Genomic DNA, 21,499 nt, shown 5'->3' on the forward strand with positions numbered 1-21,499 from the left:
TCTTAGGTCACCGGGCTGGAGAAAGGCAAAATAGCTCAGGGAAATCATGGAAAAGAGGAAAGTTCAGATCAGTGGGTGCTCTACTCAGTGGTGCTTGGTGGCCTAAGACTGTTAGCTAACTGGGCACAGCATGCAGAGAAGGGAAGTAACTCATATATCTCTCTCATCTCTTTAATTCTCAGATTCCAGCTCCCATCAGACTCAGAGAAGGCCCAGCAGTGTTTGTGTACTGAACTGACCCATGCTGGTTCTTGGGATGAGTCTGAGTATTCTACTGCTAGCAATGCCTGATGGACTCTTCCTCTGCGGCAATGGGTTCTTGACTTTTTTAAGCAGTCACTGTTCATAGAAGTGTCCTTTTTGGCCCCAGTCTCCTTGTGTGATGGGACCTGGGAGACTTGCATCTGGGCTTGGCAATCTGCTCTGTCAAATGAGCAAACTAGAGAACAATTGGAAGGATGCAGAGCCAGTTCCTCCATGCTCTGTGGAACATACCGTCTTTGCTGTGGCTCACACTATGCCTTGTTGTCAGGAACTGAGTTGTAGTCATCCCCATGTCCCTTCCAAGGGTAAAGGTAGTGTATGGTATGTAGGAGATGGAGATATCAATATCTTGGTGCCAGAGAAACCGGCATCATGCCTTGGAGTCTGCCACTTACTATATGTGAGGTGTTGCTTAGGTCAATTGACTTCTGATAACATTAGTCGCCTGGTCTGTACATAAAATGACTTTTATATGAGAAAATGGGTACAAAGTACATGGAATTTAGTAGATGGCAGCTGTCACCAACATCATCATCATCATCATCACCATTAACGTTTATTGCACACCTCCTACATGCCCATCCTCGTGCTTGACCTTGATGCAGAGGGTAAAGAATAAGCAGTTAGTGATTTCTGCCCCAGGTTAGTATTTAGTGGGAGAGTTGGGATGTACACAAATAATGAAAATTCAAGTGCCAGTCACAGGCAGTACAGTCATGATATAGAGCTCAAAGGAAGGAAAGTTTTCTAAGACTTAACAATAAGGCTGACCAGAGGAGGTGGGTGCTAAGGTAGGCCTGGATAGATTGGATTTAGAGTACTGGGAAGGAGGATGGGGAGGAGAAGGAAGGATGTTCTTGGCTTAGCCTAGCCCAGGCCAGCACCCAAAGCTGGCAGTGTCCCCTGCTTCCCATTGGGCCCGCAGTGGCCAGATTTAGTGCTAGGTCAGCTTTGGGAATGCATATACTGGGCTGGCCACTGGGGGTCGACAGAGATTGAAAACTAGGGAAACTATCGCAGAGAGGGAGGATTTCCTTGGGGACTCTATCCCTTTCATTCAACAACCTACCTAATGCCTTATTTCCCCACCTCTGAAATCCCACCACCTCCCTCCCATGTCTTTAGAGCTTCAATCCCCTATGACACTCTTCAGAAGCGTCAGAAGCCCCCCAGCTTCCCGACTTCCCCATCCTTTCCCAGGACACCAGTCCAAGGAACAAAATTCCTCTTGAGGTTGGGGGCTGCTGTAGGGCTCTATTTTGTGTTTCAGAGAGGGTCTGTGAAAGAAAAACGAGCCAGACCCAGGAAATTTATGTTCCCCCAAGAAGCTGACTTCCTATACGGAAGCTGCTGGGTCGTTCCTTAATTGGAGTCTTATCCTAACCCTGAGTCAGGCAGCCCTCTGGGGAGGTAGAGGCATGGTGGGGGCAGGATGGAAAAAGGCTAGGTGGAGAGACCAATGGCTTAGAAGGAAACCGTGTGCTGACTGGTAGATACACTGTGCCCAGGAGGAAGCACTGGGACCCTCCTGACTGGACCGAAGGTAGGATGGAAGGTCTCTAAAGCAAGCAGGACTAAGTTGTGAGTAGGGAGGGGAGATGTCAGAGATCCTGGCTGGGTTGGCTAAGGGGCAGCTGGGGGCCGACGGGCCTGTGTGCCATGTATCTGTCAATGACTATGTGTCCTCAGGATGTTCCCAGGGGCTCATGACCTCTCTGCCAGTTGACCTGGGTTTATCAGTCAAGGAAGCCCAGGACTTGACCTTTTAACCTTCATGAGAAGTTACCTCATAGGCTGCTGAGAGGTCAGATCTAGTGGGACTGGAGAGATAAGGAAGCAGCTACCCTTCCCTGTGCTCCTTGGGTTGTCCAGAGTTTGCTCTGCTTGGAGCAGGACTGGGCAAAGATGCTATTTCTCCAGCCAGCATCATCCATCCCAAGGCCTACTGGCTTTCTGAGATGGGGAGGTAGGATGGGGTCAAAGACAGGTGAGGACAGCTACTGCTTCCCTTCCCCCAAATTCCTGAGACTTTGACAGTTGACAAATGGCCCAGCCTTGCTTTGCATACTCTCCAGGTAACAGGAGTGTGGTGGGATTTCCTTCCCTCCCTAGACTGCCCCCTGCTGGACCAGAGAACACAAGACAGGAGGGAGGCTAGAGGAAGCTGAGTCCAGATCAGTGCCACACAGGAGGGCAAGGATGTCAAAAGTGAGGCTTCTAAGGAACCCAAGGTATCAGCTGCAGTTCAGATCCATGCTCTGTCTCTCAGATGTGCTGTTCTAGGCTCTTCTCAGGGACAGGGGCAGGTCATTTGCCTATATAGGGCCTGAAGGTTTGCGACAGATTTCTAGAAGTCCACAGTAGGGTAAAGTGGAATAAGGAGAGGATAAAGAGAGAGGGAGGGAGGGGGCAGGGCCATCTCAAGAAGACAGCTCCTCCTATTCCCAGTATCCTGTGGATAGCGTGAGCAGGGGCCAGGCTGACACCTGGAAGATCAAGGTGATCCCAAGGCAAACACCTGTAAACCAGGTGTGAAACTGGGGCAGGGACTGGGCATTGAGAGTCTGGTCGAACCGTCGGCATTGGGGACCACCTCCTCCTTCACCGGCCACTGAAAATTTTTATGGCTGCAGTGAAACTAGACTTGCAAGGTTTGTCTACCGGGGGCTTGGTCTGACCTAGTCCTGGGATGTGGTGCATCCAGGAGAGGGCAGGAGGAAGAGCAGGAGGGCTCCAACCCCATCCTGGGTTTGCCCTGACACTAACCCAGTGAAAGAGTGATTTGGGAGAAACTAGGTATTGGTAGGGGAGGGAGGACAGCCTGGGTCCAACATAGACTCCAGCAGATCTCAGATAGGAGAGCACTGAAGGCAGAGGGCAGAACAGGAGAGAAATGGATGGTGGGAATGAACCAGCCGGGTAAGAGAGGGCATGGAAGAGGCAGACAGTTGGAGCCTGGGGCCTGTTTGTCTCATCTCCAGAGTAGGCCTATCAATGTCTATGTCAGGGATGTTGTGAGAATTAAACTAAGATAATATAGCACCAAAGGTGAAAGTACCCAGCTACAGTGCCTGGCATATAGTGGGTGTTCAAGAAATTCAGCTCTCCCTCTCCCTGTAGGGACTGGCTGTGTGTGTCTGTGAGGAGGGTACCTGCAGAGGCTGTGGGTCTTTGAGGGAACAGACAGGAGACCTAGGGCAGGCCGGGGATGACTATAGATACAACAGAGTGTTGCCAGCCTCACTGGTTGTTCCAGCTTACATTGCCCTGGGCCTCAGCAGTAGGCTTCCTTTTCCCTGACCTTTTGGTGTACAAGACTCACCCCTTGACACACACTCCTTTCCAGAGCCCTGGGGATAGCAGTGTAGACTCCTGAGAGTCTACAGGAGTTACATCAGTTACATCACAAACTGTGTAGCTCAATTGCCTAGGCTAAAATCCTGACTTTTCTACTTCCTGGCTGTGTGGCCTTAGGTAAATCAGTTCACATCTCTTATCTCAGAGTGCAAGGTGGGCAAGGACAGGGGCCACAGAATATGAGGGCTTGTATATGTAACAGTGATATGAGAAAATGTCAGGGTTAGACTCTAGGCTCCACGGGAGCAGAAACCAGGCCTGCCACCTGGTGTTGACATGAATTGCCAAGTGTTCTTGTATGACTATGTACTTTTGTGTGAAAACACAAGAGAGGCTAAAAAACTGTGCTTTTGCACACACAATGTGAGTGAACAGGCAAAAGCAAGAACCTGTGTGAGTAGGAATGAGAATGAGGGTGTCTCTGTGGAAGAATGAGTTTCCATAGAATGAGCACCATGATGGGCCAGGCATGGTGCTAAGCCCTTGCTGTACATTATTTCATCCACCCCTCACCACAGCTCTGTGCAGGAGGGATGATCTCCAAATTATAGATGGATTAACTGGAGCACACAGAAACAAAGTGACTTGCCCAAGGAGATATAGCTAGTAAGCGGTGAAATCTGTGGCTTTGAAGTTTATACCTCCCTGCCTCCCATGGGTGTGGGAAGCCAAGCTCAGAAGGAACTTCTCTGTAGTTCTCTGGGGGCTGCATGGTCTGGGAAGTCCCCACGTATAGATTTTGGTATGCTTGGAGCTCCTCAGAGGCAGGGTGTGATGGGGCTCTTCTTTGGGTCACCAGGGTAGGCCTGGCTCAGAGGCTAGCACCAGTACTCAGGAAACACTGGTAGACTTGAACCTTGAAGAGTATGTGTGTGTGTGTGTGTGTATGTGTGTATGTGTTTGGTGATACTGATCTGGGAGGCTTGGATAAAAGAGGACCCACGTGACCCACAGATCCCAAATTCTTCTCTGGCTCCCGTGGAGAGTCATTTTTCCCTACCACAGGGGCCTGCATTGTTACACCTGAGGCCCAGCTGGGGTGGGACAGGAGGTGGGGACCTGGAGTCACTGGCCCTGGCTGTGGCAGAGTAGGCCCAGTCCTGCTATTGAGGCCCCTATAGTTTGAATGGACAGATTGAGGCAGAAAGGTTGTGCTGTGATCAGGGGTGACCAGCAAGTAGAGCAGGCCTAGACATAAAGAGTCTTCTCCTCTTTCCTCTGCTGCCCTCCTCACCCAGAGCTAGGTGTGCAAACACACACTCAGGAATTGCTGGGACCATAGCCTCATCTCCCCCATCCCCTACTTGGTCCTGAGCTTGCCTCCCAAGGGGAACTGAGGCACGCTGGTGGCAGAATCTGAGGCTGGTTCTGGGGTCGGTGGGGTGCTTTTAGGTGGGAATTTGGAGATGTCACCAGGAACACAGATGAACTTTCCAGGCCTAGAAACCTGTGGACAGAGTAGAGTCCTGGCCATCCTGAAGGCTGCTGCCTTCCAAGCATGAACTAGCTTCTAATCAATTATGCAAGCAAGTAAATGAGAAGGAGCTGAACATGTGGCAAGTCAGTATGGTACAGGTGTTGGAACTGGTATAGGCTTTGGAGACAGATAAGCCTGGGGGAGGGGAACACCCTGCTTCTGCCACTGATTAGCTCAATGACCTCAGTGGAGCTCCTTCTCCTCCTAGAGCCTTATCCTCCCTCTTATGTGAAATGGGGGGAGTGGGACTTATCTCAAGGTACTATGTGAGGAAACTCATCTAACTTGGTTCTTAGTACAGAGTAGGCACTCGGTAAGCAGCAGGCTTTTTTCCATACTCAGGTGCCATGTACACACTTCAAGGAATCCTAGTTTCCAAGCTGTATTATTGATGTGCCCTTTTACCTTGTTCTCATCTCTCTGTTCACACCCCGATAAGGGGTCCAGCTGTCAGCCGAGAGACCCGTCATAGTTCCTCCTGGTCCCTAGCCACCCAGATCCCTTTCACCCTGTAGACTTGTCCCTAAAAGTAGGAAGGGTCTAGTTCCTTATTCCCCCCTCCCCAAATACAGGAAGAGATCATTATAGGACCCAGGGAGAAACTCCTACTTGAGTGGGATAAGAACATGAAGCAGTGTAAATGGCAGAGCACTTTGGGAATGTTGCTCATCTAATTATCTCCATCAAAAAGCAGCAAGGAAACTCTATCCTTGGCAGTCCCAAAGCCAACTCCAAAGCCTGATCTTCCTCCTAGTGCTCTCCCTCCCTCCCCATACCAGAACGCGGTCCTTGCCAAGGCCACCACGTCTGTCCCACGTCTTGTGTTCAAGTCAAGCGCTGGGTTTATGTGTGCCAGGCTCCTGGGTGAGAGCTTCCAATTTCTCCAGGGCTCCCGCAGTGCTATGGAAGATCAGTAGGGGGAGACATTAGCACGTGGGTGTATGCCTGTTGGGGTCGGACCACGAGAGCGGGCCGGGCCGGGAGGGTCTGAGCTATGGGATGGAGCCAAAGTTGTAAGCAAGGAAGCGAGGAGGGGCGGGGAGAATGGGCCCGGGCTGGGAGACAAAGACCCAGATGGCAAGGCCGGGAGGGGCTGGAATCTGGCGTCCTGGGGCCAGGATGCCCGCTTCTGCTTTTTCAAAAGGCGTCTGCCTGTGCCTTTTCCTCTTTGCCCTCGAGATGTCTTTCGTTATCGAGGTGTCCTCTCATCCCCGCTGGCCTATTCTGAGGCCTTGCCTGATCCTTTAGACAGGACAAGACTCTAAATTTGCGCTCCCGGGCCTCACAAGGCTCTCCCCCAAAGCTGAGATTCCGATGGCCTGGTCCTCAGAAGCGAATAACTCACCTCCCACCCACCTCCATCCCGTACTTGACCTCTCTGAGTCTCCAGCACCTACCGCTATCCGTATGTTTAGGACTCCAGGTCCAAGTGCAAGCAGACACTGCATGGCGAGACAAGAAGGAGGATCCTCTGTGGGATGGGACGGGGAGCAAACAGGCTACTTTTGCCACAGAGGTGGGCATAGAGGAGGACTTCAGGGCTCCTGTGTAAAGAGAATGGGAGTAGTTTCCTGGGATACTTGTGACAAAGCCTGTCTGTCCCAGGTCAGTGGGCCAGAGTGTTGACTAGGCGCGCGGGAGGAGAGCAGGAGAGCAGGAGAGCAGGCCGACAGCCCTAGAAGAACGCCAACTTCCCACGGGCTGAGCGCTCTGGGAACAGGACTAAACCGGACCCACCCCTAACCGCAGGAGCCGCACTCTCAGATTGGTGCCATCTAGAGCACGGCGTCCTTAAGAGCTCCCAGAAGCCCCGCCCCCTTCCCGTTCGGGGGCGTGGCATGGGACAAGGACCCCGAGACGGAGCTTACTATTGGCCGGGAGGAGTAGGGTTGGCCTTGCGTTCGCCTGAGCAGGGGAGTAGACAGCTCAGCGGCAGCCGACGGAGTCTATGCGCGCTGGACAGCAGTGGGAGGTGTGTGAGGCTCGCACTGGCTCGCACTGGACCTTCGGGCGCAATCGCTGGGGAGCTGGGACTCGGCGACGGGGCTGCGGGGCTACCCGGCCGAGGCTTCAGAAGCATAAACTGATGGGACTAGCTCTCTTGGTTGCGTCTTCTCGCTCTTCTAAGTACGGTAAACGGGGCCCCCGCTGAAGTAGAAGCTGTCGGGGGGCTCGCAGCCCAGAGTCCCAGTGTGGCCTGGAGGAACGGAGACCGTGACAGGGCGACCCAGCCGGGGGCCGCCGGACTGAGTTTGCGTTGTGGGGAGACTGCCACTTCTTCCGAGGGGCGTCGATCCTGGGACGGTCGAGGCGTCGGGGCGGCCACCGAGTCCTCGGCGGGGAGACCCAGTCAAGGAGGGGGCACGCAGTCCCGAACAGTCTCGGGGAGCCAAGCGGAATTGGGCCGGATCACCCGGGGGCGCAGAGCCCCCGTCGCGCCTCGTGCGGCGGAGAGACCAGGGGAGCGAACCCTCGGAGACCACGGCCCATGCCCGGGTTGGGGACGGCTGCCCAGTGAGTCGTCTTGGCCCGCCGGGCAGAGAAGAGCGACGTGGGAGCCGGCGGGAGGGGAGCACTTCAAGGCCGGCGACAGCGGAGGATGGGCGCCTGAGCGGTTCAGAGCGCAGCGCAGCACAGGAAGGCGAGGCCGCTTTGCTGAGGAGGCGCCAGGGGATTCTAAGTGCAGCCTGCTCCCGGGAAGATGGCCCGGCCTGGGCAGCGTTGGCTCAGCAAGTGGCTTGTGGCGATGGTCGTGTTGGCGCTGTGCCGGCTCGCCACGCCGCTGGCCAAGAACCTGGAACCCGTGTCCTGGAGCTCCCTCAACCCCAAGTGAGTAACTTATTGGCTCTAGTCCCTGGGGTGGGAGGCAGTCCTGCTGGGTAAGGCCACGCGCCCCCGAGTGCGTGTGGGGAGGTGTTCCAAAGAGGAGCTGCGCCCCATTTTGTCTCTGGCGTTTTCGAGTGTGTTTTCCTGCGGGCGGGCGGGGCAGGGTGCGGCAGGGTGGAGCGGGGGCATTCGGCTGGGTTGCGACCCCTTGGCTTCCCCACCCTCTCCTCCGCATGTCCCGGATCGAGTCGGGACGGTCGCGCCGGGCGGAGCTGGGAGTCCAGGCGCTCGAGGGCGCACCCGAGAGCGGGGTGGGAGAGAGAACGCATTCCCCCATGGGGCCCCTGGGAACGTGGCGGTTTTCTCTGAGAGCCGCTGGAGGAGCGAGCTTGATATGGGTGGGGGACGAGACCGGAACGCAGGCTTCTCGTTCGTTTAGCTGTGAAGGGACCGCGGCGCGGGACTCTGCGCTTGGGGAGGGTGGCAGCGCCCGTACCCCCATTCGGGCTTCTCCCATTTTCATTTCTCTTTCTTCCCTCTTTGCCTCCCTAGCTTTTCGCTTTGCCGTCTCTTCTAGCCGCTCTTTTCTCCCTGCCGGGGCCGCGGAAAGGCGGGCGTCGCTCCCGGGCTCACAAAGGCGGCGGGTGGAGAGGGGCGGAGTGGGAGGGGGATTTGTTTGGGGGGGGGGTTCGATCCAGCGCCTGTCGGGGGTCCAGTGGAGCAGCGGCAGAGCTTCGAGGGCCAGCCCAGGCAGAGAGTGGCGTCCGAGCTGGCGAGCTAGTGACGGAGGTGGGTGGGGGTCCAAGGATTCCTGCCCAGGCGGGTCTGGTGGCCCCCCACCCTATGTCCCTCAGATTGGGGAGCTATGCATAGCTTTTCCCAAGGGGATGGGGATGTAGCTCTGTAAAGGAGATCCTTTCTTTTCTTCCTCCTCCTTTGCCTTCACAATTCCCCCCACCCCCAAACAACACACACACCTTTTAGGGCGGTGGCTCAGTGGTTTCTGGGCTGTTCGTGAAAAGGTGAAGAGTCGTTGGGGCTGTGAAGTGACCCATGGACCTTTTACTCTTTTGGCATTCGGCACTGGGGTTGGAATCCAGGGTCAAGATTGCTCTTCCTGTTTTGTGGAGATCCTGGCAATGTGTAAATACCCCTACTTGGAAAACTGGGGGGCTTTGGCCTGCCCTCTGTGCTCTGATTTTTGTATCTGGGATCTCTTTCTGTTCAGTCTCCTGGGCTCCTGGGCTAACTTCCTGGGCTCCTGCCTGCCTTGGCCTCTTAGGTTCCAGGGACAGTGCTCCTCTCAGCCTTGGAGTGGGAGATGGCAGTGTCTCTAGTTCTATTCTCCTTGGGTTAAGATAGGGTCCTATTTATGGGTTTGTAGGATGGCTAAAACAAGGTCAGTGTTGAGGGTTCCAGAAAGGGAACAAGGTACAAGGAAAGGGATTGACAAGAATTTCTCCCCCACCCAGAAGCCAAACGGATCACAGCTCTCTTCTAACAGCAGGGAGTTGAGATAGTCTGGGTGCCCTGAGCTGCTTAACCCAAGGGGAAAGGTTGTTCCTCCCCTGCTTACAGGGGATGTAGAGGCTGGAAATGCTCTCTCTTGAGCCAGGATAGCTGAAATTTGCCTGGGGTAGCCCATTATAGGGGCTCATGGGAGTGACCTAATTGCTCTCTCAGGTCTCTAACCAGAGATAGCAGGCAGCTCCGCAGCTGGAAAGGAGCCCTCCTGCAGAGTTGGGGGGAGGTGCTGGGAGAAATAACATCTCTCTGAGCTTCTCCCATTTTGTGTCTTGAGCCTTAAGTGCTCTGGACCAGTTTATAGGTTTTTGGGTTCTACCCACCTCACCGTCCACTTCAGGCCGAGGGCAGGCATCTGGGGGCACAGGGGTGCTGGTGGCTGAGGACTCAGTAGGACCTGCACAAATTCCATCCTGTAATTGAGCAGATCCTGAGAATAGTGGAGGACTGATCCTGGTGTCCCAGCATACAACCTCCCCAGTTCCATCCATGCCCCAGGGTCTGTGTGTGTTGGTGCATGGGGGGGGGGGCAAGGAAGCCAGGAGGGAGGCACTGTCCTCAGCTCCACTGGAGCTCTGGGGGCTGCCTTTACCACAGCATCCAACCCTCAGGCTGCCACAGCCTTTCAAATAAACAATCTCTCCCTGTCTGTCTCCTCTTTGCCTCCTGGCAGAGTTCTTCCTCTCCAGTCCAGTCTGTGGTGTCTGCTCGCCCTCTCACACCCTCTTCTAGCTGTGCTCACCTTCCCTCTCCAGCTAGGTTCATCTGCTCTCTCTCTTTTTCACACTCCCTCTCACTTAGTCACTCTCTGCCTCTTTTGCTCAAGTCCTTTTGTTTCTCGCACATGCCCATGCTCTCCCTCACAGGCTTATTTTTCTCGTCCCTCCCCTCTTCCTCTCTGCTTTTTGGTCTCTTTCCTCAGCCTTGTCAGAAGCTGGCACTACACCCCCCCCCTCCCGAATCTCCCAGTGCCTATAAACCTTGCTTAATTGCTTCCTTCTTGGGGAAAAAATCAAAATAAAGAAGTGGTGGGGCTGGGGGTATGTTTCCAGGTTCTAGGGTGCTTGCAGCCCTAGCCCTGATGGGGAGAGGGGATCCGGAAGGGCTAGCTTAAGACTTCCAGGCTCTTTCCCCAAATTGGTGCTGGGGTCTTTCAGCATGGAGGTCCCTGTGTGGCAAAAGCTTCTGCCTCCTTGGCCCCTCTTGTCAGATTTGCCTGATGAGTACTGGGTGGGGAAGCAGGTTGAGTCCCACTACAGGTTGGGAAAAACTGGAGTGTATGCACATGCTTGGGTGGGTTGGGGACTGTGATGGAAGGTCCCGGAGCGGCCCCCTCCCCCAGCCTCTTCCCCTGAGAGCTTGGGGCAGCCGGCAGGCCTCACACTTGAGTCCTCAGCCAAGTCCAGCTGCTGCAGTTCAGTCTCTCAGTCCCATTCTGACCCCTTCCTGCCCCCCACTCAGGTTCCCCCACCTCCAGGGAGTGGGAATGTGCCGGAGATCACATTACACCTTCCCTATAAGGGGGTGGGGGTGGGGGGTTCAGCTTGGTGTCCAGACCCTTGACTCCATCCAGCATGGGTGGGGGCAGCTGCAGACCCCAACCCAGGCTTGCCTGCTACAAGCCAAAATGTTGGCCCCAGCCCCCTCACAGCTGTTCCAACTCACAGTCCTGGGGAGGCCAGCTCTGGGGGCCCTTTTCTGGGGCGGCTAGGGACCTGACCTCTTCTACTCTGTGGCTGATTGGCCACAGGTGGGGGCTTGAGAGTGATAGGAACCCAGCAGCTCCTAAAGTTTCCTGTTCCCCTCCCTCTCCACCCCCACCCCAGGCAGCCAGGCCAGGGCAAGAAGGGCCTGTGAGGCTGGGGTGGGGGCTAACTCAAGGACTCCCTGTGTCTCTTCAGGCTCTCCACCGCCTCATCAGCTCAGGTGGATGGGGATGGGTAAAGCCCTGGATACCACCATTTTCTGGGATTGGGACCTTGGAAGGGGTAGGCCATCCAGGAGCTGCTGGTTGCCATGAGAACACCAGGTGTGTGGGAGGGTCCACTCTGTGATCATTAGGGGGGCTGAGGTGGGGGGATGCTCACCAGCCACATTCTGGACTCCTGGCCCTGGGAACCGTAGAAGCCTCTCCTGTGTGTGTTTTCATGGTGGTCATTTGGGTGGAGGTGCTAGCAGCCAGGATCAGAAGCTCCTGTAGCTTCTTACTTCTAAATGGTACTGTTTGGTAGGCTAACCAACAACAGTCAGGTGGCACCTTGCTACTTCCAAAGCATCCTCCTGCGTAAGTTCATTGGTTGTTCCCAACAGCCCTCGGGAGTGCAAATTGTCCCCATTTCCAGATTAGAAGGCCCGGCGTAGAAGACGGAAGCAACTTGTCTAAACTCAGCACATAGGGGGTAGAGCTTGCCATGTACCATTCTTTCCATGCCATCCTGCTACCTTGGAATCTAAGAGAGATAGGAATTCAAGGTGGGGTTTGGAAAAGAGGTGCCAGCTCCCTGCCCCTGGGTTCCCCTCTTACCTCACAGGTGTGTGTGCATCTGTCCTTGTGACTCAGGCCCTACTTGCGTGGGATGAGTGGTACTCTGGCTTCCTCATTTGATTTTGCTAGGTCTGCCTCTGAGGGCAGGCAGCCTGCTTGGATGATCTGAACTAGAAGTCAGCTCACTGCCTGGCACTCTCTCCTGGGCTCTGAACAGCACCTTTGGTTCCTCTCTGGGCCAAGAATCTCACTCCCTCTCAGGGATCCCACAGAAAGCAAACAAGGAAAGGGATGTTAAGTCCCCACCCCCCAGTGGACCCAAGTATTAGCCTGATGGGGCAGAGGGGAGGGCATAGTGCAGTGTAGGTGGGGAGGGTGACTTCCTCTACGACTCTCCTGGCTTCCCTGCCTCTGACAGTGCTGTGTGTGCCAGGACCCAGCCACTGTTCCTGCCCACCCACGCCTGGGCGGGCACTGCTGGGACACGCCAGGCCTGCTCCTGCCGCCTCGGGGGCCTGGGTGGAGCTGGGGGAATGAAAGAGGAGCCTTTAATTTGGGGGCTCCCCACCCTTGCTGGGATGAGAGCAGACTTGAGCTCTGGCTTGGGGGTCCGTCTTTTACTTGTCCTGCCACTCTGCAGGTGCAGGCACAGTGCTGCTGGGGTCACTGAATCAAGGCCATGGCTCAGCTAGAGTCTTCTACCAAACTTGGACTGGCGTGACCTGGGACCAGGCTCTCCCTTCAGCCACCCTCTGACCACAGGTTCCTAGAGCCTGTGGGAAGGGTGAAAGGGAAGGGAGTGTGGGCCTCGTAGAACATGGGCACCTTTCTGGAGGTGACCCCCACAGCTGCAGGCTGGGCCCATTGCAGACTGTATGTGTTTGGGTAGAGAGGGGCTCAGCTGGACAAAAGAAGCAGGAGGGCTGTAAGCCTCTGACCAGGCTACTGCCCCAGACCCTTCAGGCTCCTCACATACAGAGATTTTTATTAGCAGTCATGGCCGCATTTCTTGGCTCAGTAGAAAGGCTGAGAGAGAGACTTGGGCTAGGGTGGAAGGGAAGAGGTAGGCCATAAGACAGGAGGTGGAATGCTTGGGCTGCCTCCCCCAAGTCTCTTTACTCCCTGGGGTGGCTCACTGGGGTCCCGGGGCTATCAGGAGCTAAGGAGGGAAGGCCTCAGGGGTTACCATAGCGACCTGCTTCAGGCTTCCTGCTGGGCCTTGTCAATCCCCTTATTTTCCAGAAAAGGGCTTTGTCTGGGGGTGGCCCCAGGCAAGAAAGCTTGGCTAGATAATGGGGGGAAGTAGTAGTTTTTGAGAAGTAGGGTATAAAGAGTTTTAACTTGGGGACAATCTCTCCCTGCTCCTCAGTTGTCCCTACTCCTAACCTGATATGTATTAAGGGAAACCTGCAGGGTCCCCCACCCTTCTGTAAGGTATGACTGGTGTTGTACCTGGTTTCAGGCTGTGCTCTCACAGGCTATATACCCACCCATTAGGTCCCCTTGCCCCTTTCCTGGGCTTCTCACAGGCCAAGAAGCAGTTTTCCTGGTGTTGGAGAAAATGCTGAGAAGGCACCATTATGGGGGATCAGGGTCAGGGAAGGCAGGTTTCATCAGGCTTCTCTCCCTTCTGCACTTTAGGGGAAGGTGAGTTTCCCCTCTGCCAGCTGCTATGCAAATGACCTTATGAATATTTATGAAGCCATCGCTGAGGTTGAAGAGAGTCTGAGGGGTGTTAGGGGCAATAGTCCTCTTTCTTCCTCCTCCTCCATACACTATATAAACATCTGTTTCCTCAACATCTCTGGATTCAAGGTAGAACCCCAAGTAGCTGAAAGCCCTGTGTTTCAGTTGCAGAGCTCCAGGGCCAGAGTGGCCATAGATGTGCTCAGAACAGCTAACACTCCCTGGTGAGAAAGCCAGGGCCAAGTGTTGAGAAAAGTGAGCTGGCCTGTACCCCTTTACAAGCCCTCTGTGTACCTGCTGTCACTTCCATGTAGGGTCTTGTTGACAGCTATACAAGGATTCAGCCAATGCCTTAGGTCTTCTTAGACCCCTAGGGATTAACATCCTGGATGGGGATAGCCTCCTCTGGTTGGCTTTGAGCACCTCTCTTCAATAGGAGCATTCATCTGATCACTCACCGCCTCACATGAGGAGCCTGGACTGAGTGGATCTGAAAGGCTCCTCTGGCTCTCAAGAAGTTAGAAGTTATCTGATCCTGGTGTCTGGGTAGAACCAGTGTGAGGATTGGAAAATGAAAAAAACAAATGCCTCAGGAACTATTTGGTGAAACTTCTCACCTTTTTGTGGTGCGTAGGCTGACGGCGTTCCCTCTTAAATGTTTGTAAGGGCTTCATCCCATGCCTGCCTCCTTTCTGGACCTCTGGAGCGCACTAAAGCTAGGTACTGAGGGAAAGACCTTCTTGTGCTTTTTATCCTTCTGTATAGCAAGGTGGCAGGCCCCAGCTTGTTGAAGCCTCATTAAACATAGAGGGAGGGCTGCCTTTCTTCATTGGCTTGGTCTAGACTCACCTCCTGGTGTATCATTTGCCTCCCATGAGTGAGGGCACTGAGCTCCCAGTAGGTCCATGTGCCTTGTAGTCCCTCCTGTGCCAATGGGCCCCCAGGAAGTAGAGCCATGCTCTTCTCCTGTCAACTTTGTTCTCTTGAAGCCCTGCTTTCAACCCATCATTGTCTTTGCCAGAAGGTCTGTCTCCAGCGGGATGAAACCCACACTGCTTGTTGTGACCCTCAAGGCCTTCCAGTCTGGCCCTAGCTGAGCTTTTCCTCCTCTTTGTCTGCTTCTCTCTACTAACAGTGGGGTCAGTCACTGGCCTGGGGGTAGTGTTCCAGCCACTCTTGTCCACTCTCTCTGTGTTAACATCTTATTCCTCACCCAGGACCCACTTTATTCCATTCCTTCTGAGGAACCATCTCTGACCATTCCTCTCACTGCCTCCAGCCCTTGTGGTTTGAACCACTATCCTTCCGCATAACCTGCAGATGGCCTAGCCTGGTACTTTCTATTGCTAAAGCGTGCACCATTTTTACTTTTCTGACATCACAGCAGACAATCCTTGAGGATGGGGCCATAACTTATCTTCCTCTTCCCCCTGCCTCCCCCACCCCACCAGAAAACCCCAAGACTGGACTCATTAGGTACTTGCTGTTAGTATCTGGCCTCTTGCCTCTTGGTAGACCAGGCTGTTTCTAAGCAGGAGTCAAACCCGTTGAGTACCTACTCTGTGCTAGGCACTCTGCATGCACCATTGTTCCCCCTCCAGAGTCCTAGGGGCATGGGGCTCTTACCAATGCCAGTGTATAAGTGAGGAAGCTGAAACTCAGGGAGATTGGGTAGCTCATCCAGTGTTGCGGAGCTAGGAAGGGCTGGATCTGTCTGATTCCAAAGTCTGTCTGCTTTCTTCTTCCTGTATGTTATTGCCTTGCTCCAAGCTTCAACCTGCCCAGGCTCAGAAATGGCCAAGATAGCACCACTGTTTTACTGTGTGCTTAGGCAAGGATGGAGTGATATGGCTAGGTGGGCTTCAGTGGCTGCCCTCCCCCTGCTATTCCCTATGCCTGGCCTTCAAGATTGGAAGATGAACCTGGATCAGGAGGCATTGTCCATCTCTCTCAGGATCTGGAACAGAGGCAGTGTGGAGGTGGGGGTTTGGAACGCAGATGTGTGAGGTTCCTGGGGCCCTATCTTACGTGATCTATTGTCCATGCTTGAGTCCCATCTCCCCTCCCTCTGTTCTTTTTAGGACTGAGACTGGTCAAGTCTGAGGACTCGGGTTCTTGCATTCTGGGGGTTAGATGGGTTCCCCTATGAGATGTTGGGCTGTGGGTGTGGGGAGTGGAGGGGAGAGCTGTGTGGAGGAGTCATACCTGGCCAGAGACTGTGCCCATTACCCCTTGGTTCCAGGTGATGCCTATTCCTATCTTTCCATCATGTCCAAGATTAGCAAGGATGGGAGAGAAAGCATGGGTCCTAGACAGGTTGAGCTCCCCCAGTTGTTGTCTGGGAGCCACAGGGTGGTGGCTAAGGCATGTGTGGGCTTGTGTGCATATGGGTGTGTGTGTACGTGTATGTGTGCATGCACATGTGTGCACACACACATATATGTGCTGGGGAGATGGTAGCAGTGGCTCTGAAGGAATGTGAGTGTGATGGGGGTGGGAAGGGGACAGGGCTGCCACCTCCAGGCAGAGGGCCACATCACCCCCTGTGGAAATGCCACATTAGGACAAAGGGCTCCCCCAGCTAGGCATTGCCCCACCCTGCCAAGCAGTCAAAGCCTGGCAGCCTTGCCCATGGGCCACCCCTTCCACACCTTCCTGGCAGTGTGATTCTCTCTCATCACCCCCAGCCTGAGGATGACGGAAGGACAGAATGCCTATTTTTACCATCTCCATCCAGTAGGCTCAGCCTGGCCCTCATCGCTTGTGCCCCTGATTCGGGAGATGGCTCAGGACCCCTGACCCTGAGGCTGACCATGTCTTCCCTTCTGGGCAGGTTCCTGAGTGGGAAGGGCCTGGTGATCTACCCAAAGATTGGAGACAAGCTGGACATCATCTGCCCCCGAGCAGAAGCAGGGCGGCCCTACGAGTACTACAAGCTGTACCTGGTGCGGCCTGAGCAGGCAGCTGCTTGCAGCACTGTGCTTGACCCCAACGTGCTAGTCACCTGCAATAGGCCAGAGCAGGAAATCCGCTTCACCATTAAGTTCCAAGAGTTCAGCCCCAACTACATGGGCCTGGAGTTTAAGAAGCACCATGATTACTACATTACCTGTGAGTCCCTTCCCATCATATGGTTCTTTCTTACCTTGTAGCAGTAGGAGCTTCTAGGTAGTGCAGTGAGTCAGCACACGGCCTATCCTGGTCTGGTCCCCTCTAATACCTGGCGTGCTCTCCTTCCAGCCTGGCTTTAGAATTCTGGCCCTAACATTCACCAGGGGATGGCTGTCAGTTCACCTTAGCTCTAGGAGGTGGGTGGGAAAAGACTCCAATTCCCGGTGCCCTTTCTCATTTTCTTGGCTTACGTAAGGTCTGATCTTGAGAATGGCAGAGTTGGCAGAGAACCCCTTGGGATTGGCTGGCTATTCAGCCTTTCTCTTCCTGGGACACTGACCCCAAGAGACAAAGGAGCCTCTTGCCCTATGTCACTCAGGGAGTTAGGAACTCCAGCCATTGGGACTCCAGCTCAGTTCACCTGACTGGATTCCTTCCAGTCTGTATAGAAGCCTCCCCCATGATTCCAGTTCTAATGGTTTTGCCTCTAAGCAACATCGCCCAATGAGAAGATACCTTAGTGTCCACTGAGAAAGAAGGGTAAAGGCCTGGTCACGATAAAGGAGCAGCACCCTTGGGCGAAGCGCTGGTTTCTGACACGGGCTGGGCCTGGCTAGCTACTCTTTTCCCAGCGCGAGGAAGATAAGCAGAAGTTCACAGGTGGGTGGGGGCTCCTCATCACTCCCCCCACTCCAGGTTCTGTTCTTCCGGGCTGAGACAGCACTCGGATTTCTAGGTAGTGTGGACAGACGTTTCTCTCCCCCTGACTTCTCTGGCCTCTTGCTACAGCTACATCTAATGGGAGCCTGGAAGGACTGGAAAACCGGGAGGGAGGTGTGTGCCGTACACGCACCATGAAGATTGTCATGAAGGTGGGGCAAGGTGAGTGACCAGTGCGAGGGCTCCCATTAAGCCTTGGCACCAGATATCCCTGGCCGGGTATGGGTGTGTTTGGGAGTAGGGGAGGGACAATAGGGTCAGAGTGTCTGAGGTCTGATAATACAGGTCACTGTTGGCTTGTGCTAGATGACTGAGGCACCTATGCTAGTGGGGTCTTCCCCTCACCTTACCTCTCCCCACCCCCCAGACCCCAATGCTGTGACGCCTGAGCAGCTGACCACCAGCCGGCCCAGCAAGGATGCGGACAACACTATCAAGACGGCCACACAGGCCCCCAGCGGCCGGGGCTCCCTGGGTGACTCTGACGGCAAGCACGGTGAGTGTATAGGTGTCTGCCAGAGGGCAGAAGCCATTGCTTAGCTGCCTTTTCAGGCCCTGTCTCTAAAGAAAGGCGGAAAAGAACGCAGGCTGAAATGGGCCTTGTGGCCCGGGGACCCCTGGCTGATCATTTCTCTCCTCCTGTCTCCTTCCTCAGAGACTGTGAACCAGGAAGAGAAAAGCGGCCCAGGTGCGAGCGGAGGTGGCAGTGGGGACCCTGATAGCTTCTTCAACTCCAAGGTAGCTTTGTTCGCTGCCGTCGGTGCTGGCTGTGTCATCTTCCTGCTCATCATCATCTTCCTGACGGTTCTGCTACTAAAGCTGCGCAAGCGGCATCGGAAGCACACCCAGCAGCGGGCGCCTGCCCTCTCACTCAGTACCCTGGCCAGTCCCAAGGGGGGCAGTGGCACAGCAGGCACAGAGCCCAGCGACATCATCATCCCCTTACGGACTACAGAGAACAACTACTGCCCCCACTACGAGAAGGTGAGTGGGGACTACGGGCACCCCGTCTACATCGTCCAAGAGATGCCACCGCAGAGCCCAGCGAACATCTACTACAAGGTCTGAGAGCCCAGGGCGGCCTCGGGCCCCCAAGGGACAGTCAGCCAGGACTGCACCTCTTCTTTCTCCCCCACACTCCCTTCCCTGACCAGCTGTGCCCACCTTTGTATTTAGTTTTGTAGTTTCTTGGCTTTTATAATCCCCCCTTTCACCCTGCCCCCCTGGGCTTCGGAGGGGGGCGCTTGTGCCCCCGGCCCCCATGCTCTCGTGCCTTCCCCCTCCGGCCAGGCCTCTGGGCTCTGCAGGGGCGCCCCTTGGAGGGCAGGGTTGGATGCTGATGGACAGTGGGTAGGAAAATGCCCCTCTGGCCCTGCCCCCCACCATTCCCTCTCCCCACTTCCCAGGACTGTTCGTCCGCTATCATCACTGTTTTTAATGTTTTTGTCTTCATTTTGTAGCTGTCAACTCATTTTCATCTGTTTTTTAAAGAAAAATGTAAAAGGCAGCCCCTCCTTAGGCTTTCTGGGCCTGGCCCAGCCCAGTTTAAGGGAACTGGGGTGGGACATGGCCAGCCAGGAAGTATAGGATGGCATTTCTTTTATAAACTCCTTGGTATTTAGGAGAGGGGTGGCAGGCCAGAGCTGTTCTTGCCCATGAGGGAAGACGAGAGTACCACTGGGCAAAGCTCTCACCCTACCCTCCTGACCCTCCTTCTACAAAGCTGATCTTGGCAATGGGGTACTGGCTGCCACCCTTCCACCAAAAAAAAAAAAAAAATCTCTTCCTTGTGGGATTCTTGGGCTTCTCCTGCCTCCCTCACTCTCACGGTAATTAACGTCTTAATTGGCTGTTGCCTGGGGAACAGGAGAGCTGCTGCAGGCAGATGACCTCATGGGGGTGGAGGGAGGTGAGGTGCCCAGGTGGCTATTTGCCCTGCAGAGCTGGGAGTTCCCCCTCCCCCTCCCCACCCTATTCTCTCCTCATCTTTGGCATCTCTTGGCCTGGTGGGGAAACAGAGGCCCAGGGCAGAGACCTAAGCGGGTATAAGGCCAGGTGGCCTGCTCCTTTTCTGGGCTCTAGCACGGGTGGGTGCCCCCTCAACCCAGCTTCTGCTGGTCCCTCCAATCTTAGGCTGGGACTTGGAAAGAGGAAGAGGCTGCCCAGGGCTGGGCCAGCACGCCGTGCACTTTGACCCTGGCTCCTTGCCAGCACGGCTGCTAACAGACTGCCACTTGAGTGAGCTTTGCAGGCACTCCCAGAGTGGCCAAGGAAGGAGCTGGGCCTTACACCATCCACCTCCACGCTGCCTCCTGGCCAGCTGCCCACCCCAGTGCCAGGTGGGAGAGGGAGCAAAACAGCCAGCCCCTTCCAGGTGGCAGTTGGGAGGGTTTTTTTGTTTTTGTTTCTGTTGCCATTTGTGTAAATACTAGTCTTTTTGGAAAAAAATAATGTAAAGATGTTTTGTATAAACTCTGAATTATTTTCCTGTTGCTTTTTTCTTAGAAAAAATGAGAACTAAAAAAAAAAATTAACCACATGGAGAAATGGGTGTAAAATGGTGTCATGATGTTGGGGAATGAGGTGTGTGTGAGTGTGTGTATGTGTGTGTGTGTGTGTGTGTGTGTATATGTGTATGAGAGAGAGAGAGGGAGGGAGGGAGAGAGAGATTTCCTGTACTCAAACCACTGAAGATCTGGACAGGTATGGGAAGAGGATGGTTTTCCTAGTGGAACAAGATGTTTCAAGTGTCCTATGCCTTTCCTGTTCTCCCCCTATCCTCTTGTTTGGCTGGAGCCAGTGACCATTTCCCCTTCCCTGTCCACCCTGTGACCTCTGTAGCATAGGCCATGAGCATCTGCCCAGTCTGTCATTAGGCCCAGCTAGAGAGAGTTGATGGGGGAGGGGAGTTCCCATGGGGACCTGGGTGTGTCTGCCGGTACTGCCACCACCTGGCTGGAACTACATCTGGAACCTGCTGGCAGGCCCAGCCCTGCTCTGCTTCAAGACACCTAAAAGTGGATAGAAATAACTTTCCAAGAGCTGGGCCTCAGATGTGGCCCACTAAGTACTGGGGTTGCTTCAGGCTGCCCAGTTCCCTTCTTAGCCAGAAGAATCTTCCTCTCCTGTCTTCTCCAGAGGTGGGCCACACCAGAATCCTCACCGTGGCATACTTAGGAGCTTCTGGCTAGCAGATGAAGCCCTAGAGCTGGGCAGCCATGAGCAGCCATGAGCCCCTGGTCTCCCTTCCCCAGGCTGATGGTCCAGGAACGTGGAGGGGCTGGGTTGGGGGAAGGTAAAGAGGATCTGGCCTCAGACACAGAGATGCCGGCTGACAGGGCCTGGGGCCTTCCTGCTCCAGTTTGGTAGGGTGGGGGGTGCTCCCAGTAGAGATGACTAAGGCAGATGTCAGGTGAGGAGACAAGTGAGATCCCAGTAGCTAGAAATGGGTAAGAAGGCTAGAGGAAAGAAGAAAGAGGAAGGAAGGGGAGGGTTAGTTAATGATCCAGAGGAGGAAGCTTCAGAGAACCAGCCAAGGAGCAGGCAGGGCTATGAGGAAAGTGGGAAGCCCATGGAGAAGGAAGGGGGAGGAGAGCCACGGGACCTGTAGGGCTGTAGGGCGAAGGGAAGGGAAGGCTGGGCTGGGCCTGGCTGGGGTGCTCCCAGAGCCAGCTGGGGCAGAGGCTGTTTATTTGGTTTCTCATTAACCAAAGGAAGTGCCTGGATCAGATGGGGCCTCTGCTACTTGACTGGCTGCCCAGAGTGGGGCCCACAGCCTGGGTCTGGGGTCTTTAACCCGGGCTGTTTCAGGCCAGGTTGATGTCACTGAGGTGGAGCTTGACCCGGGTTGGGTGATCCTTTCATGCACTCCTGCAACTGAGTGTCCTTGGGTGGTCCCCCCCACCCAGCCCATGATATTAGTTGCCCTCACTCTACCCATGGCGGCAGAGGCAGGGGGTGGAGTTCCTGGGGCCCCTTGGGAATAGCTGTGGGGGTGTGAAGTAAAATCTGTAGGAGAAAGCAGAGTCTCTGACAGTCTCTCTGACAGC

General features: G+C 54.8%; 1 protein-coding gene and 1 long non-coding RNA gene across 2 annotated transcripts; one reads left to right on the plus strand and one right to left on the minus strand.

Annotated features, from left to right (window-relative positions):
• Positions 1-748: 748 nt before the first annotated feature.
• LOC119868452 lies at positions 749-6,888 on the minus strand. The gene is made up of 3 exons (XR_005386305.1): positions 6,496-6,888; positions 5,875-5,998; positions 749-859 (listed from the first exon to the last, which is right to left on the minus strand). It is a non-coding gene; the product is annotated as an uncharacterized LOC119868452 (long non-coding RNA).
• Positions 6,889-6,999: 111 nt separating this feature from the next.
• Positions 7,000-19,997, plus strand: EFNB1 (ephrin B1). Its single transcript, XM_038587615.1, has 5 exons — positions 7,000-7,927; positions 16,453-16,730; positions 17,520-17,612; positions 17,818-17,946; positions 18,106-19,997. The coding sequence occupies exons 1-5, from the start codon at positions 7,800-7,802 to the stop codon at positions 18,516-18,518; spliced, it is 1,041 nt and encodes a 346-aa protein (XP_038443543.1). The 5' UTR covers positions 7,000-7,799; the 3' UTR covers positions 18,519-19,997.
• Positions 19,998-21,499: the final 1,502 nt, after the last annotated feature.

This window comes from Canis lupus, chromosome X (genome assembly GCF_011100685.1).
Source record: "Canis lupus familiaris isolate Mischka breed German Shepherd chromosome X, alternate assembly UU_Cfam_GSD_1.0, whole genome shotgun sequence".
Lineage (NCBI taxonomy): Eukaryota > Metazoa > Chordata > Mammalia > Carnivora > Canidae > Canis > Canis lupus.

What these genes read in the sequence shown, in the direction of transcription:
- EFNB1 (XM_038587615.1), top strand. Translation starts at nt 7,800, where the DNA reads ATGGCCCGGCCTGGGCAGCGTTGGCTCAGCAAGTGGCTTGTGGCGATG. An exon ending in CCATGATTACTACATTACCT is followed by an intron (nt 16,731 to 17,519) that starts GTGAGTCCCTTC and finishes CTCTTGCTACAG; the next exon opens with CTACATCTAATGGGAGCCTG. An exon ending in TGACTCTGACGGCAAGCACG is followed by an intron (nt 17,947 to 18,105) that starts GTGAGTGTATAG and finishes CTCCTTCCTCAG; the next exon opens with AGACTGTGAACCAGGAAGAG.